At 28.6% G+C, this 22,665-nt stretch overlaps 1 protein-coding gene across 6 annotated transcripts in view; it reads left to right on the forward strand.

Annotated features, from left to right (window-relative positions):
* LOC117169101 (BTB/POZ domain-containing protein 6) overlaps positions 1-22,161 on the forward strand; it is a 49,550-nt gene extending 27,389 nt beyond the window's left edge. For 5 of the 6 annotated variants that reach the window (XM_033355236.1, XM_033355235.1, XM_033355237.1 and 2 more), the window contains 5 exons: positions 6,858-7,077; positions 8,795-8,967; positions 10,380-10,636; positions 14,659-15,053; positions 21,762-22,161. In XM_033355236.1, coding sequence (XP_033211127.1) covers positions 7,000-7,077; positions 8,795-8,967; positions 10,380-10,636; positions 14,659-15,053; positions 21,762-21,983 — 1,125 coding nt within the window. In that variant the 5' untranslated portion in view covers positions 6,858-6,999 and the 3' untranslated portion in view covers positions 21,984-22,161. Of the gene's footprint in view, positions 1-2,240; positions 2,322-6,857; positions 7,078-8,794; positions 8,968-10,379; positions 10,637-14,658; positions 15,054-21,761 lie in introns of all 6 variants that reach the window. The other variant, XM_033355238.1, reaches the window with a different exon arrangement.
* The last annotated feature ends 504 nt before the right edge of the window (positions 22,162-22,665 follow it).

Here is a 22,665-nt window from a genome sequence, read left to right on the forward strand (position 1 = left end):
TTATTAATTACATTTTTAAAGATTTTTATACGCATCAGTTATTTTTAAATTTAAGATTATTATCGGAATGCCTACTCTAAATCAATCGATAAAGGACTTCCTTCTATTTATTTAGTAACACCTCATGCCAGTTCAGATATAGAGAATCAAAAAAATGGTTAAAAATAATTTTAAAATATGTATTTGACTATTATAAATAGTCCTTTCCACCATCTCAGATTTTCGAATCAACCCTTTGTGATAACCGAATTTTCCTTTCTTGAATATCTATATTGACACTTCGAAATAATCAAGTCGACCATTTAAAAATGATCGAATCGCCCGTACGAAATGACGACGTCAAAATTCTGAGATAATCGAATCGACCATCTGAGATTTCCAAACCGACCCTTCACAATGATCCGTTCAGCCAGCTTCAGATGACCGAGAAGACAATTTGAGACAATCGAGACGTCTTTCTCAGATTGTCGATTTAGACGTCTTATTTTTATTTTCTAGAGATAGCCGCTTTAGCCATATCCAAGATCTGTCCTATAGTCGACCCTGCAATATGATCTGTCTGCACATTTATATGGAAAAACAGACCTTGCGTTTTTCTCCGTGTACATTCTCATTGCCATAATCGCGCTGTGTGCTCTACTGTTAGATTATACACGCTCCACTTTTTGATAAATGTGGGCTTATCGAAAAATGCGGCTAAAATAGTTTAAAAATTTATTTGGTATCTAGGAAAAATTTTTGGAACTATGAAAAAAAATTTTTTTCTATTTTTTGAAGATTTTCAAATTTTTGAAAAGTATATGACTTTTCTAATTTTCATCAAAATACAAAATTTTATTTAGATAATTTGCAAATATTTTACCCATCTATAAGAAACTTTGATAACAATTTATAAAATTTCAAAATTTTGAAAATGCTTTAATTTTTTAAATGTTGGTTCGAAATATCTGATTAACAAACTTAGCCTTTATTTTGAGTACATTCAGAAGTGTATCAAATGCGGACTCGATTGGACAAATTCTTCAAAAGTTAGCGTGGCTATACAACATTCAAGTAACCATACATACAGACATACAGATATACATACAGACATACATACATACATACAGACATACATACATACAGACAGACATACATACATACAGACATACAGACATACAGGCATACAGGCATACCGACATACAGACATACAGACATACAGACCTACATACATACATACATACAGACATACATACAGACATACAGACATACAATCATACATACAGACATACATACATACAGACATACAGGCATATAGACATATAGACATATAGACATATAGACATATAGGCATATAGACATATAGACATATAGACATATAAACATATAGACAGACAGACACCTATGAACTTTTATGTTTTTTCGGATTCTGTGAGTGCCGTAACGTAAAGATCCATTAAAACCCAGAGATTAAAAATTTGGACGATTGCATTATATTCTCAGGAATAAGAATGTAAAAATGACAGACCTCGACTTTTGCCCAAACTTTAGTTTAGTAAAATGAAAATTGTCAATTTTGTTTATAATGCACTCTGGAATTCATAATCTTCAATGCATCATATAGATGTGATGACGGACTTCTATTATGTACATTCCTGGCATTTCTCGAGCCCTTACCCATAGTTTATAAACATTGATGGCTTGGCATTGATAATAAACGCATAATATATTTATCAACAAATCCATACATGGTTCTTTAGTATGACTCATGGCACTCTGTGAGGAGTTTCAGTTGCAGTTGTAGTAGAGCATTTGAACTGAAATGAACTTGGCTCGTGTGCGAATTATTCTTCTTTTGAACGATATTATTAATATTTAATTTATAGCCATTTTAAATTATATTTAAAAAGTCAAACAGAAAGCTACCGTGGCAATGTTCTCGTCACAGTAATTGCTATATTTTCAATTTTTCTCGTTTTCGGTTTTGAGACTGCAGTGATTTATGTACTAACAACTCTAGTGGTACAAGTAACTAATTGTACATTAATAATATATTATAAATCAAAAATTGATTTTTAAAGAATTTACTTCATTTATTTTAAATCTTTAAGTGATGAAATAAAAATGTTTCTTAAGAAAATTAGGGATTATGTTTGTGTTCAGCTTAACTTTGGAATTTTTGATACTTTTTTCATTAAAAACAAAATTTAAACAAAAATAAGCTATGAAGAATGTATCTAATTGTATAATCAACCAATTAGGGGTGTGCAGAAGGGCTTAAGCGTTCGTTCATAATCTACGTTACCAATTTGAGGAGTGAGAGGGTCGTGCCAGAAACTATGGTTGGTATAACTTCAAATTTATGTAATAGTTTTCGACCAAGATTGTGTTAATAATGAAGATGGTAGGTTTTTCGGTTTTTTGGTCCTTTATTGAACGTGTTGTAAAAAGCTACGTTTCGCTCACTATGCGTAGGGCCTCATCAGATTTATGGAATTAAATAAAAACATCGACACATGCGCATCAAAAGATGTTTTTATCTATGATTTGGAAGTGCCATAAACCTGATGAGGCCCTACGTGAAGTGGGCGAAACTTAGTTTTTTACACGTTCAATAAAGGACAAAAAACCGAAAACCCTACGATCTTCTTCACTGTTGGTAACGTTACGAACTATTTATCCATCTATTTCTGGATAAAAGTTAATTTTATTATTATTATTATTATTATTACACCATTAGGCCATTTCCCTTTCGAGGTAGGCGTGACTCACTCGGCAGGGGAAAGGAGTAGTGTGTGGAAGGGATAGAGATTTTTCAGATTGATCCAGAATTCTCGTGCTATTTAAGTAAATAACACGTTCGTTCCGCAACACTGCTCCGACCCAGGTTGCTGATCAATCTCTCTAGCAATCACCGCAAGCGAAGAACCTCACGAAGTCGTTATGTAAGATTCCCCACTTGGGTCCATTAATAGCCAAGGTCTTTGTTTCAGGCGTCATTCACTCTACTGACACTCTTTTTATTAACTATTTGCCGCCATACTTTCCCACATTCTAAACATTCTTTCCGCGGTCTACCTCTGGGCACGCTGCCAATTACTTTACCTTGATACACTTGTTTCGTTAGTCGTTCATTTGGCATTCTCTCAACATGTCCGAACCATCTTAACCGATTTCTTTCCCATGTGTCTACTAGCGTCTCTTCTGCACCACATTCTTTTAGAATTATCTCGTTACTTACTTTGTCCATTAGGGATTTCCCGCTTATTATGCGCATGAATCTCATGTCAATTGCGTTAATTTTACTCTTATCTTTTTCTTGATAAGTCCATGTCTCGCTACCGTAAAGTATGTATTATATTTTTGATTCAGAATAATCAATTTCTTTTGGAGAACATTTTTACTATTTGATTTAAAATTTAATTAGTATGCTGAAAATTCAACTATTTTTTTAAGTCATCTTTTTTGTTAAAAAATAAAATTCCTTGTTTGAAAGTTGAACTAATTTGTTTAAAAATTATATTTCTTGGTTCAAAATTCATCTTTCAGATAAAAAATTTAATTACTTTGTTCAGAATTCGTTGCAACTGTCATTGAAAATCTTTCCTTTTTAATTAAAAATTCAACTATTTGGTTGAAATATTTTCTTTTTTATTTGAAAATTTATATATTTTGTTGAAAATTTCTCTTTTGGTCAAGAATTATTTTTTTTTTACTGCGAATGTAACTACATTTTTTGGTTAAAAATTGATTTTTTTAATTTAATAATAATCTTTTCTAGTTGAAAATTCAAGAATTTGGTTGAAAATTTATGTATCTTAAAAAAATTCAATATCAATTTTAATATTCATATTTATTCATATTTTCATATTCAATTTTTTAATCAATATCAACTATTAGATGCTTCATTCAGAACTCATCTTTGCTGGATGGAAAATCCATTACCTGGTTTAAAGTTGAACTACTCGTAAGAAAAGCATTTTTTGGTTGAAGAGTCGCCATTTTAGTTGAAACTTCAACTATTTTGTTGTAAATTAACTTTTTTGTTAAAAAATTATATTTTGGGGTTAAGAATTGAACCGTTTTGTAGAAAATTCGTCTTTTTTGGCTTAAAAGTTCAAAAATTTGGTAGACAGTTATTATTTGGTGGAAAATTAACTTTTTCGTTGATTATTCATATGTTTCGAATGAAAATTCAACCATTTTTGTAATAAATTCAACCAGATGTTAAAAATTAAATTATTTATTAAAAAATTTACCTATTTTTTAGAAAATTAATCTTTTTTGATGAAAATTCATCTATTTGTTCGAGGATTCAACGATTTTGTTCAAAACTCATCTGTTTTCGTTGAACTCTACTGATTGAAAATAAATTTAGGTTTCCGAATTTTGTTAAAAACAAAATTTTAGTTGAAAATTCAATGTAATTTGTAGAAAACTCGTTTTTTGGTAGAAAATCCATCTTTCTATGTAAAATATTAACTTTTTGTCAAAAATTAAACATTTATGGTTGACAATATAACTTTAAAAATAAACCTCTGTTTTACGTTTTACAAAGATGATATTTAAAAACTTTTTCATTCTCGAAAAAAATGCACATACATACATTTTTCTGAAATTTAAACAAAAATTCTAAGTGGCTGTTTTTAGTTTTTTCTTTTAAATATTCTGAAATTTTGTTAATTTTAAATTTTCAAAGGAATAATTTTAGTTCAAAAAAATTATTTTTAAACAAGAAAATTTAAATTGGAAACAATTCTTTAATAATAAAAAAAATGGCAAAAGTATTCTATCTATAATCCCTTGATCACACAAAAGAAGAATATATTATTCAACTGTTAATAAAGATTACGAATTTCCTGCTCCATCAATTTAGTAAATCCAAATAAAATAAAATGTTTCTAAACATTATTTATAAAAGAACATATTTTAATTAAAATATCGGGAAATTACACTATTCTTAGCATTATCCTACCACACTATACCCTCGCAACAAAATGATATCCTTGGCATATCCCTAGGATGACTCAGCAGGATATAGGATATCCCGAAAAATCTCCCGGGATATCCTTGGCATATTCTAAGGATATCGAGATTTCCGCCTCGTACGATATCCACTCAATGTCCTGTATGGGATATACACAATTTTGGCAATGGAATTAAATATTTCTGCGAAATGCATATTTATTTAAATATGTAGAATGCCTGATAACATTAAGCTTTACAAACATCCGTTTGAAAAAAAAAACCAATTTGTACAAATGTGGCGTTAGAGCGAACTTTACTATTATTGCACTTTATAATATTGTACTTTGTATCAAGTCTCCGGAAAATACTTAATATTGTTAAATTATTTCTTATTTTATTGATGCGATTGAATATAAATATAATTGGCAGTAGTTATATTTAAATTTCCAGTAATATACTAAATTATAGAATTAGGATATCTTGTGAACATCCTTGGCATATCAATTTGGGACATTAATGGGTTATCCTGAGGATATTTTGAGATATCCTTGGGACATACCAGGGATATCGAGATTTCTGCCCTGTGGGATATCATTTGCGATATCACTAGGATCTCCTGGGATATGCCCACAATATCCTGGAGATAAATGGGATATTCCGCCGATATCTCATGCTGTGAGGGCAATTTGTCAACTTTTTCACACTTTCAAAGAGATGATAAAAATGCAATTATGGGCAAAAAGTAAGAATATCTTAATTTACCTTATATATATATATATATATATTTTTTTTTTTTTTTTTCACTGACGTTAAGGGTAAGCAAATTTTTTTGGTACCGCTAATAAAAATCGGTACCGGCAATAAGATGTGTGGGAAAATTTTAAAAAGGTTTCATTTTAAAAGATCTATTTTAAGTTTTAAAGATTTAGAAAGTATGTTGAAAAGAATCTAGCAGCTTTTAAGGCAATTTTTTAAATTTTTCAGGATTAAAAACGAATAAGTTTAGGATTACATTTTTGATGACAATTGATTTTTTTCTAATTCAACTATTAGGTTGAAGATACATTTTTGGTTTAAATTTTGATTTGCAATATCTGAAATTTTTTAAACTGTTTTTGAATTTTCTCAAGAATATTAGGGAAATAACATTTATATAATCTTAAAATCAAATAAATCCACAAATAAATTTTTATTTGTATTAAAAATGATTTCACCCTCAAATCGCAAAACTACACGCGCGCCTATCAGAGCGTGATTGATCTGTATAAAGTGCAAACCATGTCCTGACCGTAGTATCTGATGCTCATCGGCTTTCCTTATAGATCAGAGACCAGAGTTTTTTCTTATCTTGCAACAAACATTGCCGAACCCTTGTATGGTTTAGATATGTTATTGGTATGAACGAAGCAAGAACTACACCTTTCGCGGAATTGCTGATAAAATGGCCAATTTACAGACTAAAAAAGTTGGTTTTTAACCATTTTGAGAAAAACTAAATTGTTTCAAAATATGTTTAGAAGTTTTAGAAGCTTTTCAAAAGTGCGTATTAAGAGAATATTGAAAAAGATTTCAAAAACGTTTCAAAAGATTTCAAATTTGTTTAACAGAATGTGGAATGTAAATTTTTCGTTGAAAACTCAAGCTTTTTGTTACAAAATTTATCCATTTGCTTGGAAATTAACTTTTCGCTGAAATTTTGATTTGACATATCTGTTATCTTCCAAAAACTTTTGAATTTTCTTGAGAATATTAGGAAAATTAAAGTCCTATAATCTTAAAAACTGATCGTTTTAAAGAAAACTAATATATATTTCAATTAAATGAAGTTAAATTACATAAAAAAAGTTAAATTAATTAATCAAGTTAACTTACATAAACTAAAATTAATTACGATTTTTGAAATTTTACAGGCGACCAAATGCTATGTACTCACATTGAACCGAAAAAGAATATAGACTCTGGAGAATGGAAGGATTTCAAAAGGTTTTTTTTGAAAAAAACCTTTTGAATTCCTAAAGTTCTTAACAAGAAGTCCTTCAAAAACATCAGGAAATGTCGCAAGTTCCTCTTCTACCTGCATCCGGCATGAAGATGGAATCTTCGGACTCACGGAACATGATAGTACTCGAGGTACACACAAAAACTAATTACATAATACCTAATATATTACAATTACATGTGAAAATATTTATGGTCCCAAAAAAGTGCAAAAACGCAAAATTTATTAATATTAACATGTTCCATTTATAACATAGATCTTGCTGCTGTTTTTTTAACAGACTTCACACTCTTGATTTTATTGCTCTTTATTATTCTTTTTGAAAGATTTTTTTTCCACTGTTTTCAAAAAACATTCCCGTTTTCTCGTTTTTTTTTGTTTTTTTTTTGAAAACTTACTTATTTTTTGAAAATTCTACCACGTGTTTGAAAGTTAATTTATATTATTGAAAATTCATTTGATTGACTGAAAATTTAACTATTTTGTTTGCAAATTATTTTTTATTGTTTGAACATCATTTTTTTAACTGAAAATATAACTCTTTTATTTTTAGCTGAAAATTGATCTTAGAGCGGATCTCGATTTCTCCTTTTCCTATTAAGAGTTTAGTATAATTAATAATTTCTAATTTTAATGCAACGATAAAAAATGTTTCCAAAAATTATAATTATAACCACATATGTATATTTTTAAACCTATAAATATTGAAAATTCGAGGTTTGATCAGAGAGGTCGTACCGTACTTGGTTGAAAGTTGAACTATTTTGTTGAAAATTCATTTTTTTGGTATTCAAAATTAATTCTTTTAACTGGAAAAGTTAACTATTAAACTTTTGTGAAAAATAAATAATTTTTAGTTAAATATTGCATTGTTTGGTTGCGAATTAACTATTTTATTAAGCACTCTTAAAAAATCATCTTTTTGGCTTGAAAATTTAACTGTTCTGTTAAAAATGCAACTGCTTTGTAGAAAATTCGCCGGTTCGGCTTGAAAATGTATCTCTTTTATATTAAATTTAACTTTTTTTGTTCGAAAATATATCGCTGTGTTGAAAACTTCTTCTTTTGAATTTGAAATTCATTCGTCTTCTGAAAATGTCTTTTTTGGTATGGATAGAAAACTCGTTGCTTTTGCTTGAACATTTTTAATTATTGTTATTATTGAAAATTCAAATATTTTAATAAAATCCCATCGTTGTAGACTGAAAATTGAAGTATTTAGGTAAAAATTTAACTATATTGTTGAAAATTCAATGATTTTTTAAAAATTCTACAGTTTTGTTCAAAAGTCACTTTTTTTGTCCGAAAATTAAATTCTTTTGTGGAAATTTCATCGAAAATTGATCTTTGTAGGCAACAATAATATAATATAATAATTTGGTTAGTAATTTAATTATTTTGTTGAAAATTTAGCTATTTTTTAATTCATCTTTTTTGGTTGAAAATAAAGTGTTATATCGAAAATTCGTCTTATTGTATTGAAAATCTATCTTTCTTGTTTATTTTCAACCATTTGGTGGGAAATTCAACAATTTGGTTAAAAATGCAAGACATTTTATTTGTTTAAAATTCATCTTTTCAGGTTTAAAAATCAACTATTTTCTAAAATATGCAACTTTTAGATTGAAAATTCAACTCTTTCGTTAACAGTTCATCTATTTGGTAGAAAACAAATTTTTATGTTGAATTTAATGTTATTTAAAAGAAATCACCCTCCTATAATTCCCTTATTTACATAAAAAAATCATCCCATTTCGCCGAATATTAAAGGATTTTGGGTTCGGAAGACAGTTTTAATTAAAAACTTTAAATGAAATAAATAAACTAAGGATTTTATTATTTAAACAGGTTGGCTTGCCTGGCGATACCTGGAGGTATTGTGTAGAACGACAACAACTGACTAAAAGATCCGAATGGTTTCGGGCCATGCTTTTGGGTCCACTCGCTCCTGCATTTACAGATCCTCCACCGATAGTTAAATTACCACACATAGAAAAACGAGCATTTGACCATTTTTTTAGGTAAGAATATTCCATGAATTAAATATTTGAAAAAATAACATTCATTGCAACAAGGAGCGTCCAAAAATTATGTTCCGCTATTTTCAGTGTTTTTGACTCAACCCCACGCCAACACCCTCTTGTGACAATAGGTGACTTGAAAATTGAATAATCTGATAGAAAATTAAACTACTTGGTTGAAAACTAAACTGTTTGGTTGAAAATTAAACTATTTTGTTAAAAATTAACTTTTTTGTTGGAAATTCATATTTTGGATTAAAAATTCAGCTGCTGTGGTAGAAAAAAACTATGGAGTTAAAAATTAAACTATTTATTTGAAAATTTAACTTTTTTTGTTGGCAATTCGCCTTTTGTGTAAATTTTTATTTTTTATTTAAAAATCTGGCTATTCCGTCTTTGCTTGAAACCTTTTCCTTTATAGGTTGGAAATTCAACTGTTTGGTAAAAAATTCTTTTTTTGTTGCTGAAAATTCATCTATTTTGGTAGAAAATGTATCCTGTTCATTGACGATTCATAATTTTGTTTGAGAATTCAACTTTTTTTTAAGTTCGTATTTTCTATTTGAATTAATCTGGTTGAAAATTCTTTTTTATGTTTTTGTAAAATAGTTTTTGAAATTAAAAATCGATTCCATTTTTGGTTGAAAATTCCGTTTTTATTTGAAAATTAAAGAACTTGGTTGAAAATACATGTATTTTGTTGATAAGTCATCTTTATTTGAAGAAAAGTAATCTTCTTGTTAAAAAATAAACTTTTTGGTTTACAAATCATCTATTGGTTTCTTTTAAACTTTTGCAAAGATAGTAAAAAAATTGATCTTTAACAACAAAAACTAATTTCCCACAAAATAGTCAAATTTTCAAATTAATTATTACATTTTTAACCTGTTCTCTAAATTCGGTTTAAATTTGAGTCAATAAACGAGAACAAGGAAGTGTTTCGTGACAACAGAGAAAATATAAGAATTCTTTAAAAAAAGGAAAAGAGTTGAAGTTAATTTGCCGCCTTAGTTAATCTTAAAATTATATCAATGTTCTCGAAACAAAGATGTCTCAAGAATTTAATTTAAAATCTCCTCCTGCTAGTCTCAAATAGGTTTTATCTCATTATCCCATGTTCGATTGAGAGTTATCTAAAATTACATTTATATTTTCTATTTCAAAATAGGAGAGGGGTCAGCTTTAGTGTCATATAACATTTTGAGGGGGGGGGGGGTCACTGAAATGCAATCAATTGTCATAAGGGAGAGGGGTGGGCAAAAAATGATCCTTCTTGATATCCCGTAGATATCATTAGATTGCCCCCAGGATATCGCGGGACATAAATGGGGGATACCCCAGAATATCCGTACTTTTTAGTCGAGTATAGCAACATTTGATTTTACTTGCTTACTACCAATCCCAATTTCCAGTTATCTTCGAGATGAACCGATAAGCTTCAACTCTGTTTCAACTGCGAGGGCTACTCTCGATGTAGCACATCAGTACCTCTGCCCAGATCTTGCTCATATGGCTGTGAACTTTCTTCAAGACAACCTAAAACCTTCAAACGTTTTGGAAGTTTATCACGGACTCATGTTTTATATAAACGATACAACATTAGATGCAGGGAGGACCCCAACAACCCCTACAGCTCCTCCGGAACCTGGAGATGATGCCGGTGAAATAGGTAAATTGTAGCAGATAATTTTACTGTTTTAATTTTCCACTAGTTTTTAACAAAAAAGACAAATTTTTAACCAAATAGTTCAATCCTCAAACAAAATTATAAATTTTCAACAAACGAAACAAATTTTTTAACAAAAAACATGAATTTTCTACCAAACAGTTGAAATTTCAACTTATTAAGGATGGCATTTCAAACCAAAAATAGAATAGTTTATATTTCTGATAAAAAAATTAAGTTTAAGCAAAAAATAATAGTTAATTTCCAATCAGGAAAAATAAATTTTCAACTAAAATAAATAAGTTTTAAAAAAAATGGAATCCTTATGTTTTCAGTTTGAAAAACTAATTAAAAAAAAAACGAATTTCCATCCAGTTAAATTCAACTAAAAAACGAATTTTTAACCAAATAATGGAATCCTCAACCAAAATGATGAATTTTCAACAAACAAGATAAATTTTCTACCCAAATAGAAAAACTTTCAACAAAATACATGACTTTTTAAATCAAATAGTTAAATTTCCTGCTCATAAATGATAAATTTCCAACAAAAAAGAGAAATTTAATATTTCAAATAAAAACAAATTAAGTTTTAAGGGAGTTATTGTGGTTCGGACAGTATCGTGATTGTCTTTTTTCCAACACTGCATCCTTGGCAGCCACGCTGCGCTGGCGCGGGTTCGATTCCCAAAGCAGGAAAGTGAGGCTGAATGTGTTTTTTTTTCAGAAAACCCTTTTTCGAAAGTCCCTTTGTATACTACCCCATAGATACCCTACAGCTTATAATTAACCATATAATACAGTCGCTAATGAGCCTGGCGGTTGATGCGACTATAAATATTCAGTTAATACAAAAAAATAAGTTTTAACCAAAAATCAAAAGAATTTTCAAGAAAAAAGTAAAATTTTTAACCAAAGGGTAAATCTTAGAAAAGTACATGTTTGACATAGCAGATTAACTTTCAACCAAGTAGTTTAATTTTCGACCAAAAAGATAAATTCTCCACCAATAAGTTTAATGTTATATACAAAAGGACGAATCATCTTTTAAAAAAGATGAATTTTAAACCGAAAATATGATTTTTCAAAAAAAGTTAATTTTCTACAAAATATTACATTTTCATAAAAATCTTTGAATTTGTAACCCAATAGTTTGATTTTTCAACCAAACATATGAATTTTCAACCATGAATTCGAATTTCCAATAAAAAATTTCATTTTCAATCAAAGAGGTTAATTTTATACCAAATTGTTGAATTTTCAAGCCTAATGACGAATTTTCTGGAAAATAGTTCAATTTTTAACACAGTCTTTCCCCTAGTCTCCTCTTTAGCCCTTTTTTTAAACAATTCTTTTTACCTCTGTTTTCAAGAAACTTCCGCTTTTTTCGTTTTTTACTTAAATGCGAATTGTAATAATATAACCCAATAAGAAAATCCAACTATTTTTATTTAAAAGTTGTTATATCGACTATTTGTTTGAAAATTATTTTGTTGAAAAAGCGTTTATTTTTTGTTTGAAAATTATTATAACTGCAAATTTAGCTATTACATTTCTGGCTGGAAACTTATCTCTGTTAGTTAAAAATTCAATTATTTGGTTGAAAATACACTTTTTTGTTTAGGATTTATTATTTTAGTAAAAAATTCATGTCTTTGGTTGAAATCTTTTGTAGATGTAGTTTTTTTAAATTATACATGTAACTATCCCATTTTTTTTTGTAAATTTATATTTTTAATTAAAAATGGATCTTTCCTGGTTGAAAATTCATGTATTTTCTTGAAAATAAGAAGTGACCGAGGGGGTAAAATAAGGAGTGGGTCGTTTTTTTAGTTTAATATAGAATTCCCGCGTTGTTCGTTTAAATTACACATTTTATTATATTTATACATGTCGTTCCGCAATACTGCTCCGACTCAGGTTGTTGATCAATCTATCTAATAAGGACCCCAGGCGCAGAGCTTCACAAAGTCACCATGTAAAGCACTTCACGCGGGCTCGTTAGTATCCAGTGTCTATCTTTTCAGGCGGAAATCATGCATTTCTTATAAACTCTTTGTCGCCACATTTTCCTGTCCTGGCATACCATTTTAGTTTTATGTTTATGCAATGTTTCATGCAAGCTCTTGTGTTTCCCACCATTTTTCCTAAATATAAATGTTTCTTCAGTCGTTCTTCCTTTATTCTCTCAACGCGCCCATACGATCTCAATAAATTTCTTGCACACTTGTCAAACAGTGTTTCCCCTACACGATGTTATTAGAGAATCCTTTCATCACTGACTTTGTCCTTTAGCGTTTTACCGTATATATTGCGCAGAAATGGCATAGTATACTTATCAACTTGTTCTATCCTCTCCTCGTCTAAGGCGTGTGCCGCATACTGCTTTCTCACCTATACTATTTGTTTCACTCACGTTAATTTTAAGGCCCAGGTTCTTCATACTAGTATTCAGTTACTGAACATTCTCTTTAAGCTTTCGATTAAATCTGTCATCATAACATTATCATCTGCGAATGCTAACCCACGCACCTTCACTGTCCCAAGATCCACACTTCTTCTTGATTTAAATTTCCTTCGTGTTTTTAGTTCTCTTTCTTCTCCATTCTTGATCTACGTTGATTTTTGAAACAAAGAGGTAATGTTCCGTTCCACCTTCAGAACCTCTCATAACCCCTGTATCTCTTATTAAAGCTCTTTCAGTCTCTTATCCGCAATAATAAAGTAGATTATACTATAGCAATCTCCTCTACACTACACGTGGATCATTTTATTCTAAACCACGTACTCTTTAATAAATAAGCCCTTTTTTAAGCATAAACTATAATTAATCTTTCTCCTTTACAATTTGTTTTTGGGTCCCATATATTATCTAGAACCCTTTCTGTGCTCTGGCGTTGGAGGCCAATCCATCCATTCATATCTCTTAGTAGAATGATTCTTTCACCATGATCGCAAGTACTAATAGTATCATATACTGTCCGCCGTGATAAATAATTTTCTGATTCCCACTTTCATTCTAAGCAACAACAATCTGGGAGATACAAAATCATGATCTCTGAGATGTTGCTTCGCTTTCTTATTCATAATCAAACCTACTCCTTGACTACCATATGATTCACTATCTAATCCTGAACAGTGCGAGTCCGTGCTTTAACTCCCTATTCTCTATTAATCTACTGTCGCTTCCCTATTTCTTTCTTTCAGGTACACATGGAATATTTAGTTTTTTTTATGTGCATTGTTATTCGCAATTGTCTTTCCTTAAAGCTATTATTTCAAAACTAACTTTTATGTCGCAAACTCATATTTTTTGTTAAAAATTCAACTGTTTCTTCAAGAAATTAATTACTTATTTTAAAATTTAACTATTTAGTAGAAAATTACCTTTTGTTGTTAACAAATCCTAATTTAGGGTTCAAAGTTCAACTGTTTTGTAGATAATTGTTGTTTTTTTCAAAATTCAACTGTTCAGTTAAAAAATAATATTTTTTAATTCACCTCTTTGATTGGAAATTGAACGACCTTGCTTAAAATTCATTTTTGTTTGGTTAAAAATTAAACTATTTGACAGAAAATTCATGTATTTTGTCGAAAATTCGTCTTTTCTCGTTGAAAAATAATCTTGATCGATGAAAATTTGAATCTTCTTTGTTGAAAATTCATCAATCTAGTTGAAAATTCATCTTTGTATGCTGAAAGTTCAACTACTTGGGTAACAATTTAATAACTTTGTCAAAAGTTAAATTATTTTGTTACAAATCCAACTATTTTGCTTAAAAGATCAACTAGCTGGTTATTAGTGCAACTTTTTGGTTAAAAATCAATTTTGTTGTTCGTTCAAAATTTGCCTTTTTGGGTTCTAAATCTTTTTTGTATAAAAATCCAACTATTTTGCTGGAAAAGGAATATATTTCAACTCGAAATCTCAGAAATTAAATGCCAAAGCTACGTTACATTCGGGGTTTATTGACGGACTTTTATTATAAATGAAATATGTAAAACTAAAAGTAGAATTATTTCAGCTGATGCTTGCAACAGGCTTCTTCACTATTGTCTAGTTGTCATCGACTCGGAGGCAGAAGCAATTTTTTGCCAAGAAAGTTTCGAGGATCTACTTCCTCAAGAAGTCGCAAGTCTCACGTGCCGGGACAACTTACGGTTGAAAAAAGAAAGTTTACTTTTCTCATCTTTGGACAGATGGGCTGCTTCCGAATGCAGGCGGAAAGGTGAAGAACCTACGCCCGCAAATAAAAGAGCTGTTCTTTCGGATGATGTTTGGTACAACGTTCGTTATCTGCTAATGACTGATAAGGAATTTATTCAAGGGCCTATGGCAAGCGGTATTCTCTCCACTGAGGAATCAGCTTACATTGTTTCGAGAATTCTAGGACATGATCAGAGTCAACAAAAGAGATCTGTAAGATATACTTTTTTTCTTTCAAGTGGGTTGTTAAAGATTACAAATTGTGTCTCCCTATAGAAGAACCCCCCCCCCTCCCCCACCCCACTCCAGGATTTTCTGACTTACCTCCACTTCTTTTTTCACTGTGAAATCAAGAAAAACTATAAAAAGTATTAATAGTTGAAAGATTGCAAAAGATTATTAATAATAATAATCTGCATGTGTTCGCATCTAATAAATTATCCATTTAAAATATTTATTTGACGAAGAAGAAGTTGGCTCGGAGAGATTCCTTTTCTTTTTCCCCCTCTTTTTAAAATTTCAAATTTAATGTATATTATTATATTTATATTAGTTTCAATATAAATAATTATATTGTTTAAATCTATTAAAATACTTTTTTTCATTTCAGGTAGCAGTGGAGTCTTTATCCTTGTTAGTTTATTATATCAAAAATAAAAATTGGACATATTCATTTCTTTCTTCAAAATTAGGAGTTTTATAATTAAAGCAATGTAAATTTCGCAGACTCCTTAAATTACTTAAAATCTCTACATTCTTTGATTTCTCCTAATATCCTTGAATATTCTAAATTTCCTGAATTCATTCAATGTTCTGAATTCCTGCAATCCTTTGTATTCTCTTAAATCCTTTAATATCACAAATGTACTGAATTTTTGAATATTTAGGATTCCCTGAATTCCTTTTCCTCTCTGAAATGCTTAAATATTCTGAATTTCTGAAATTCTTCGAATTCTCTGAATCCCCTGAATTCTTTAAATTATTTGACTTCTCTGATATCTTCCAATTCCTTCAATTTCATGAATTCCTTAAATTCTCTCAATTCCATGAATTCGCTAAATTCTCTGAATTCTCTGAATTCTCTGAACTCCTTAAATTCCTTGAATTACCTGACTTCTTTGAACCCCTTTAATCCCTTCAATTTCAGGAATTTCTTGAATCACCTTAAACCTATGAACTCTTTGAATTCCTTAAAATCCTTGAATTTCTTGAATATTCGGAATTCCCTGAATTCTTTAAATATGCTTACTTCCCTGAATTCTCTAAATTTCTGAATATCTGTAACTTCCTTGATTTCTCTTAAATACTTGATTTCTTGGAATTTCCATAAATCCTTGAATATTCTGATTTTCCTGAAATCTTTGAATTTTCGAAATTCCTGGAATTGTCTAAAGTTTTGAAAAATACCAGAAATTCTTTAAATTCCCTGAATATCTCTGAATTCTTTCAATATTACGAAATTTCTTGAATTCCCTTAAAGCTGTGAATTACTCTAGATTTCCTGAAATCTTCCAATGCCCTTAATTTCTTTAATATTCGGAATTGTTTGAAAACCTTGAATATTCTGAATTCCCCGAATTGCTAAAATTCCTTAAATATTCTAAATTCCTGAAATTCCTTGAATATTCGAAATTCCTAAAGTTCCTTGAATTCTCCAAGTCTAAATCTCTCGAATTCCTGAAATTCTCTAAAGTTCCTATATTTCTTAAATATTTCTAATTCTTTCAAATCCCTAAATTTAATATAAATTTCTTCACTTCATCTAAATTCTTTGCATTATTATGAAGTTCCTAGATTACTCGGAAAATTCCATGAATCCAGGGAACAACACTAATTTAAGCAATTTAAACGTATGAGGGCTTTCCAATGATTTCAAAATATTGCAAGGAATTTAGAGAATTTAGACGAATTCAAAGAATTCAAATGATTTAGATAAATTCAGATATATAAGTTCGTTTCAGGGAATTCAGAAGATTTCAAGGAAATTGAAAGAATTTAAAAGGATTTTAAGAAGTTTAAAAAATGTAAAGGAATGAAACCATAAAAATTTACTAATTTATTACGGATATATTATATTTGAAATTTAAATACTTTATTGTAGAGTACCTTTAAATTGAACTTACCCACAATTGAAAAATGTCAAAAAAGTATTAGGAACTAAATATTTTTCAGGCAGCTTTCCAATTTTCCAATCCCCTTTTCTGCATTAATCTGCGAAAAAATAAAAAATGGGCTGGTAAAAATAACAGTAAATTTTTTTTACAGAAATCTCAATTTTTAATTATAAGAAAATATATTTAATCACTTTGAATGTCATTTGATACCTTTTAATAATTCTTTGCATCTTTAAAATCTATAGAATTGTAATTTAAAATTATAGTTTTAAATGCGTAATTCTGAAATAGTTTATTTTTTAGTACTTGAAACTGAAGTTCTTTAGCTTCAAAGTCAAAAAAATTTTAATTTAACAATGTATACATAATTAGGATTACACATCATTTATACATAATTAGTATTATTTATACATATTAGTATGCGGATACTATGGTCTGCAACGATTTATGTCTCTTTTCATATCAATTAAAAAAATGTCCAATAAAATCCCTTCTAAAAGCCTTGAAATTCCATGAAATCTTATATTTCCTGAAATCCAGAAAAGTTTATTGAAATACCTCGAGAGCTTCTCATTTCTCTAAAAATCATTGAAATCCTTGGAAATCTGATTAAATCTTTTAAGATCCCTTGGAATCCTTTAAAATATATTCACACCTTATAGTAATTCCTGATCTTCAGAAATTCTAGGAAATTCTTTAAAACTGCATACAATTTTTTTGGATTTCTTAAAATCATTAAAATCCTTGGAAATCGCTTTAAATGTTTTCAGTCACTTTCAAATTCCTTGGCATCCTTGAAAAACATCTAAAGTATTTCAAATACTTTGAAATATTTTAAAATACCTAAAAATGTTTTGAAATACTTGAAAATGCCTAGGGATCTTTAAAAATACTCTAAAATCTTTCAAACCCTTTGAAATACGTTAAAATTCTTGAAATGTATTGAAAATATTTGAGAATATTTTCTAATCCTTTGAAAACCTTCAATTCTTGTGAATGAATGATTTGAAATCCATTAAAATGTTATAAAATCAGTTTAAGTCCATTGAAGTCCCGAATTTAACCGAAATATTTGAAATTATCTTCAAATATTTGTAATGCTATGAAATCCCTTAATTCTGGTGAAATTCTTTGCAATTTATAGAGATATTATAAAATGCTTAGAATTTTTGCATATCTATTGAAAACCGTTCACAATTACTTAAAATCACCCTATTAAAATCCTTTAAAATCTTAAGCATTCTTTAAAATCATTAAAAATATCCTAAAACCTTTCAAAATTAATTAAATCTTTCTAAATCCTGATGAAATTTACGAAAAACTTTTGAAACCTGAACGCTAATTTTTACGAATAAATAATAATATTTCCATTTTTTAATCTTAATGATATTTAAAGGAAAGAACCTAATCTTTTTTTAAGGCAAGAAAAAGAACCCTTAGTTTAAAAAAAAATCTGCTAAAATTGTTTCATGAATTAATGGATTAAAAATGATTTCAGCTCAATTATTTTATTATTTTATTTGATGCCGCCCCCACATTGGGGCAAAAAAGTTTCTGTTGACAAAAACATTTTTAGCCTGCAATAGTCATTCGATTTAGACTTTTTTATTTTAGATGAAAGCCTTTTAAATTTCAAACAGGTTTGTGTGTTTGTATTTTAGTACAAAATTGGTTAAATTTTGATTTAACACCAAAGTTTAAATTAGTTGTTCTTAACTTTTCAGAAATATCATTTTTAGCAAGATTTTCAGCATTATCAAAGAAGATCTTATATATTTAATTAAAGTATCTAGAATTAATGTGCAGATGCTGAAAATAGTCTTCAAACCATTTTTATAACGTTATAAACAAATTAATAAGCAAGTCATTTTTCAGGTTCATTGGAGCGCATCATTCAGCTCACTGGAATCCAGTGTTTTGCCATAAAATGTGAGAAAAATTAATCTTTCATTGTGTTTAATTAAAATTAGGTGCTACTTGTCATTTGCTTAAACAATTTTTATGAATAAATTTTAAGTTTGGATATTTTTCAACGAATAAGCTCAATTTTTTATGAAATCGACTAAGAATGTCTTTTCGATGACTCTTTATTATATTATTCAACGAAAATTCTTAATTATTTAAACAATATTCATAAAAAATTCAAGCTTTGGCTATTTTTGAACGATTTGACTCTTTTTTTACGGAATCGACTAACACGGACATGACCAGAGTCAACATATTTTTTAAATCAGAATAGACCCACTGAGGGTTTATTGGATGACTATTAACTTGCCAAAATAATATTTGCAAATGACGAGCCGTTTTCGAAAAACTCAACTTTAAAAAAAAATGGTACGGAGTGGAAGGTTTATTTATTAAATTCTCATGTAACATTTTTAACATTTGAAAATCTAACTGTTGTGAATTAAATTAAATAAAAAACATGTTTTAACAATGTTATACTTCAATAATTTTACATGTGAATTAAATAAATAAACATTTTAATCCAAAGTTTTTTCTTTTCAAAAAGTTGATTTTTAATTTTAAAATCCCAACTCTGATGCTTTCCTTGTAAAAATGGCTTACTGATCATACTGTCAAACATTCATTCATATATTTTGCTTTAATATTGACAAATAGCATATATTTTCAATTAATCATAATGCAACATTAAGTTGTCTCATAGTTTATACAAAAAGTCTGGGTTTCAATTAGCTAAATATTGCCAATTCCGAAAATGACGTCTTTTTTCAGAGATTACAGCGAAAAAAGAGCTTAGAAATATGGAAATAGTGGAAATTTGGTAATTTTTTGACGAAAAAGTAGAAAAATTGGAAACTGATGTATTTTTATTTTTAGAAAAGAAGAAATAATTTTTTTATCTGAAATTGTATATTTTTAAAATAGTATTAAATGATTAAGAATTTAAAAAATTATTTTCTTTTTAAATTTTATATATTTAGGTCCTTGAAAATCCATTCACGACGATATAAGAAAGCCGGAGTAAAGATAAAACTTGTTAAGTAAACCATTTACAAATATTAAAAACAAACTAATTAAAAATGTATAATGACAAATTTTTAATTATTAAGAGTTTTACAAAATCTTGAAAGGAAATCTCTTGAAATTCTTTGGAATCTTTAAAAAAACTTAAAATCTGTAAAAATCTTTACAATTTGTCGAATTCTCCCATATTCCTTGAAAATGTCCAAATCTGTAGAAATACCTTAAAATTTAATTCCCAAAAGTTCTTTAGAATTTCGTTGAGATCCGTTGAAATCGTAAAAATACATGAAAATAAATAGGAATCATTCTAAATTATTTGAATATAAATTTAATTTATTCATTAATTTTATATTTTAAAAAACATTGAAATACTCGTAAAATGCACGCGCGTAAAGGGCACATCACATCCCTGTATTTTTATTTTCTAGAATTTTTTTAAACGAAACCTCGTAAAATTCTTTGGAACCCCTTAAAATCTTTTGAAATATTTGGAAATCGTACAAATCTTTTAAAATATGCAGAAATTATTTGAAATTCTATGAGTATAATACTACATTAAATTTCTCTAAAAACTCCGTTAAAATAAAAAAGCTCGCGCTCTAAGCGCGTGTTCACATTCCTGGGTTTTTGTTTTCTAGTAATAAAAGGAAACTATATTTAGAAATCCCTATAATAACAATTTTCAATATTATGAGTTCTAAAAATATTTGAAATGAGTGAAATAATTTATTCTAGTTGGTAAGATATGTTTGAAAAAACTTTAACTTTCATAATTTTAATATTTTCATTGATAGCAATACTTTTTGCGCATCTGGAGATTTTAATTGTTTCCGTCAATATTTTTGGTCATATATTTCTTAATTTTAAGAAGCAACAGTACCGGTATAAAAAATTAATAAATAAATAAATATATTTTTCTAATAAATAAAAACATTCTTAAATTAAACCCTGAGGGATAAAATAATTTTTAATAAAAATTTGTTTGAATTTTTTTATTTTAAAATAAAAAATACCATTTGTGGTTTTATTTTGGTCTCAAAGAAAAGCCCAGGTTTCTTCTTTTAAGAAAAAGTAAGAGACCGACTATCCTACTTTATTATAGTTAATTTCAAAAACATTTTATTTGTATAGATTCAATGGCAAAATATTTTACCTAGAATATTTTATTTAACTCCTAAGTAGTTTATTTTAAATTATTCAAATTAAAAAAAGGTCAAATAAATTATAATAGATATTTATGTATGTTAAAACAAATCTTTTCCTACTCGCGGTAAAATATTATATTTTTGAATAGAGCAATTTGGAGGCGTAAAGCAGACAATTTAATTTTCAAATATCGAATATCAAAAGAGAAAATGAGAATATTATAAAAGAAGGTAGGGGGTAGGGCAAAACTGTGTATCGTGTTGTTAATTTGTTTATAATGTTACACATTTTTTTAATTCTTCTCACCCATTGGACATTATTTCTAAAGTTCAGCAGAGATATAAGAGCATCTAAAAAAAATCTGAAAATTGAAAAAAAATGTTACTGCTGAAAAGTCAAAAGCAAAAAATGAGTCAACTTTGTTGTTAAATAAAACATTAACCAAATTTTTTATCAAAAATCCAAACACATAAATCTTTTCGAAATTTAAAAATCGTTCATTTAAAAAAATCGAATGAATATTGTAGGAACTTCTCTCGATGCGTGCCTGTCGAGGACAAACTAAAGATAAAATAAGAACACTTTCTTATCTGTTTGACCAGTTCTATGATCGATATCTAATAATGAACACTTCTTTCCTTTTTTGTACCTAATATTTCGTCATAATTCATAGATCCTCGATATTGCTGACGGTCCGGTTTCAAAACTCACGGAGGTACCTCGCATCAACTCCATTGTGCGCAAAAATTTTTACTCTCAGTCAACAAAGTCAGGAAAAAAAGAGCAAGAGGATAATCGAAGAAATCGAAGAAAAGAATGCGCTATACAGGGCCAACGAGCATGTGCGAGGATTGGTAATTGTTTAGTGCGTGTTTTGGCTTGTGTCTTTGATTAAAGATGTTTAGATGTTACCTAGAAAAAGAGGGTCAATGTATAGCAAAATTGTAATTAGTGTTTTTTATTTTTTTAATTGCTCATAAGAATATATATTCGAGTCAGTATACTGTCGCGCAATTTGAGATCCATCAACTGATTTTCAATTGTTTTCTATATATATATATATATATATATATATATATTTATTCGAAACGATTGTGAATCGGAGGGCCAAGTCGCAAATGTAGTTACCGTTTTCTTGTTCTTCACGGTAGTTGATTAAAAACATTTTTTTTCTAAATTAATTTTGATTATATTTTAAATTTTGAATTAAAAAGAGAAAACCCCATTCTGATTGAAGTATAATGACGCAGTTAGTGAGACAATTGTTTTAACAGATGACAATTTTATTTCTATTCCACAATTATATGATATATTGAAATGATCCAGCATGTTTCTTAGGAAAATAAATTTTGTTATTCACGTAGGGGAGCGTCCATTGATTATGTAAGGCTTTGCAGGGGGAGGGAATTGGGAAAATCTTCAAAATGAAACATTTCGAACTATTACGAGATCATTGGATATATTTGAAATTCATTAAAATCTTTAACATCCACGGGAATCTCCCCCAACTTGAAATCACTCACCATATATTAAAATCAATTAAAATAATTAAAAAACTACTAAAATTCCTCGAAATC

This window comes from Belonocnema kinseyi, chromosome 3 (genome assembly GCF_010883055.1).
Source record: "Belonocnema kinseyi isolate 2016_QV_RU_SX_M_011 chromosome 3, B_treatae_v1, whole genome shotgun sequence".
Classification (NCBI taxonomy): domain Eukaryota; kingdom Metazoa; phylum Arthropoda; class Insecta; order Hymenoptera; family Cynipidae; genus Belonocnema; species Belonocnema kinseyi.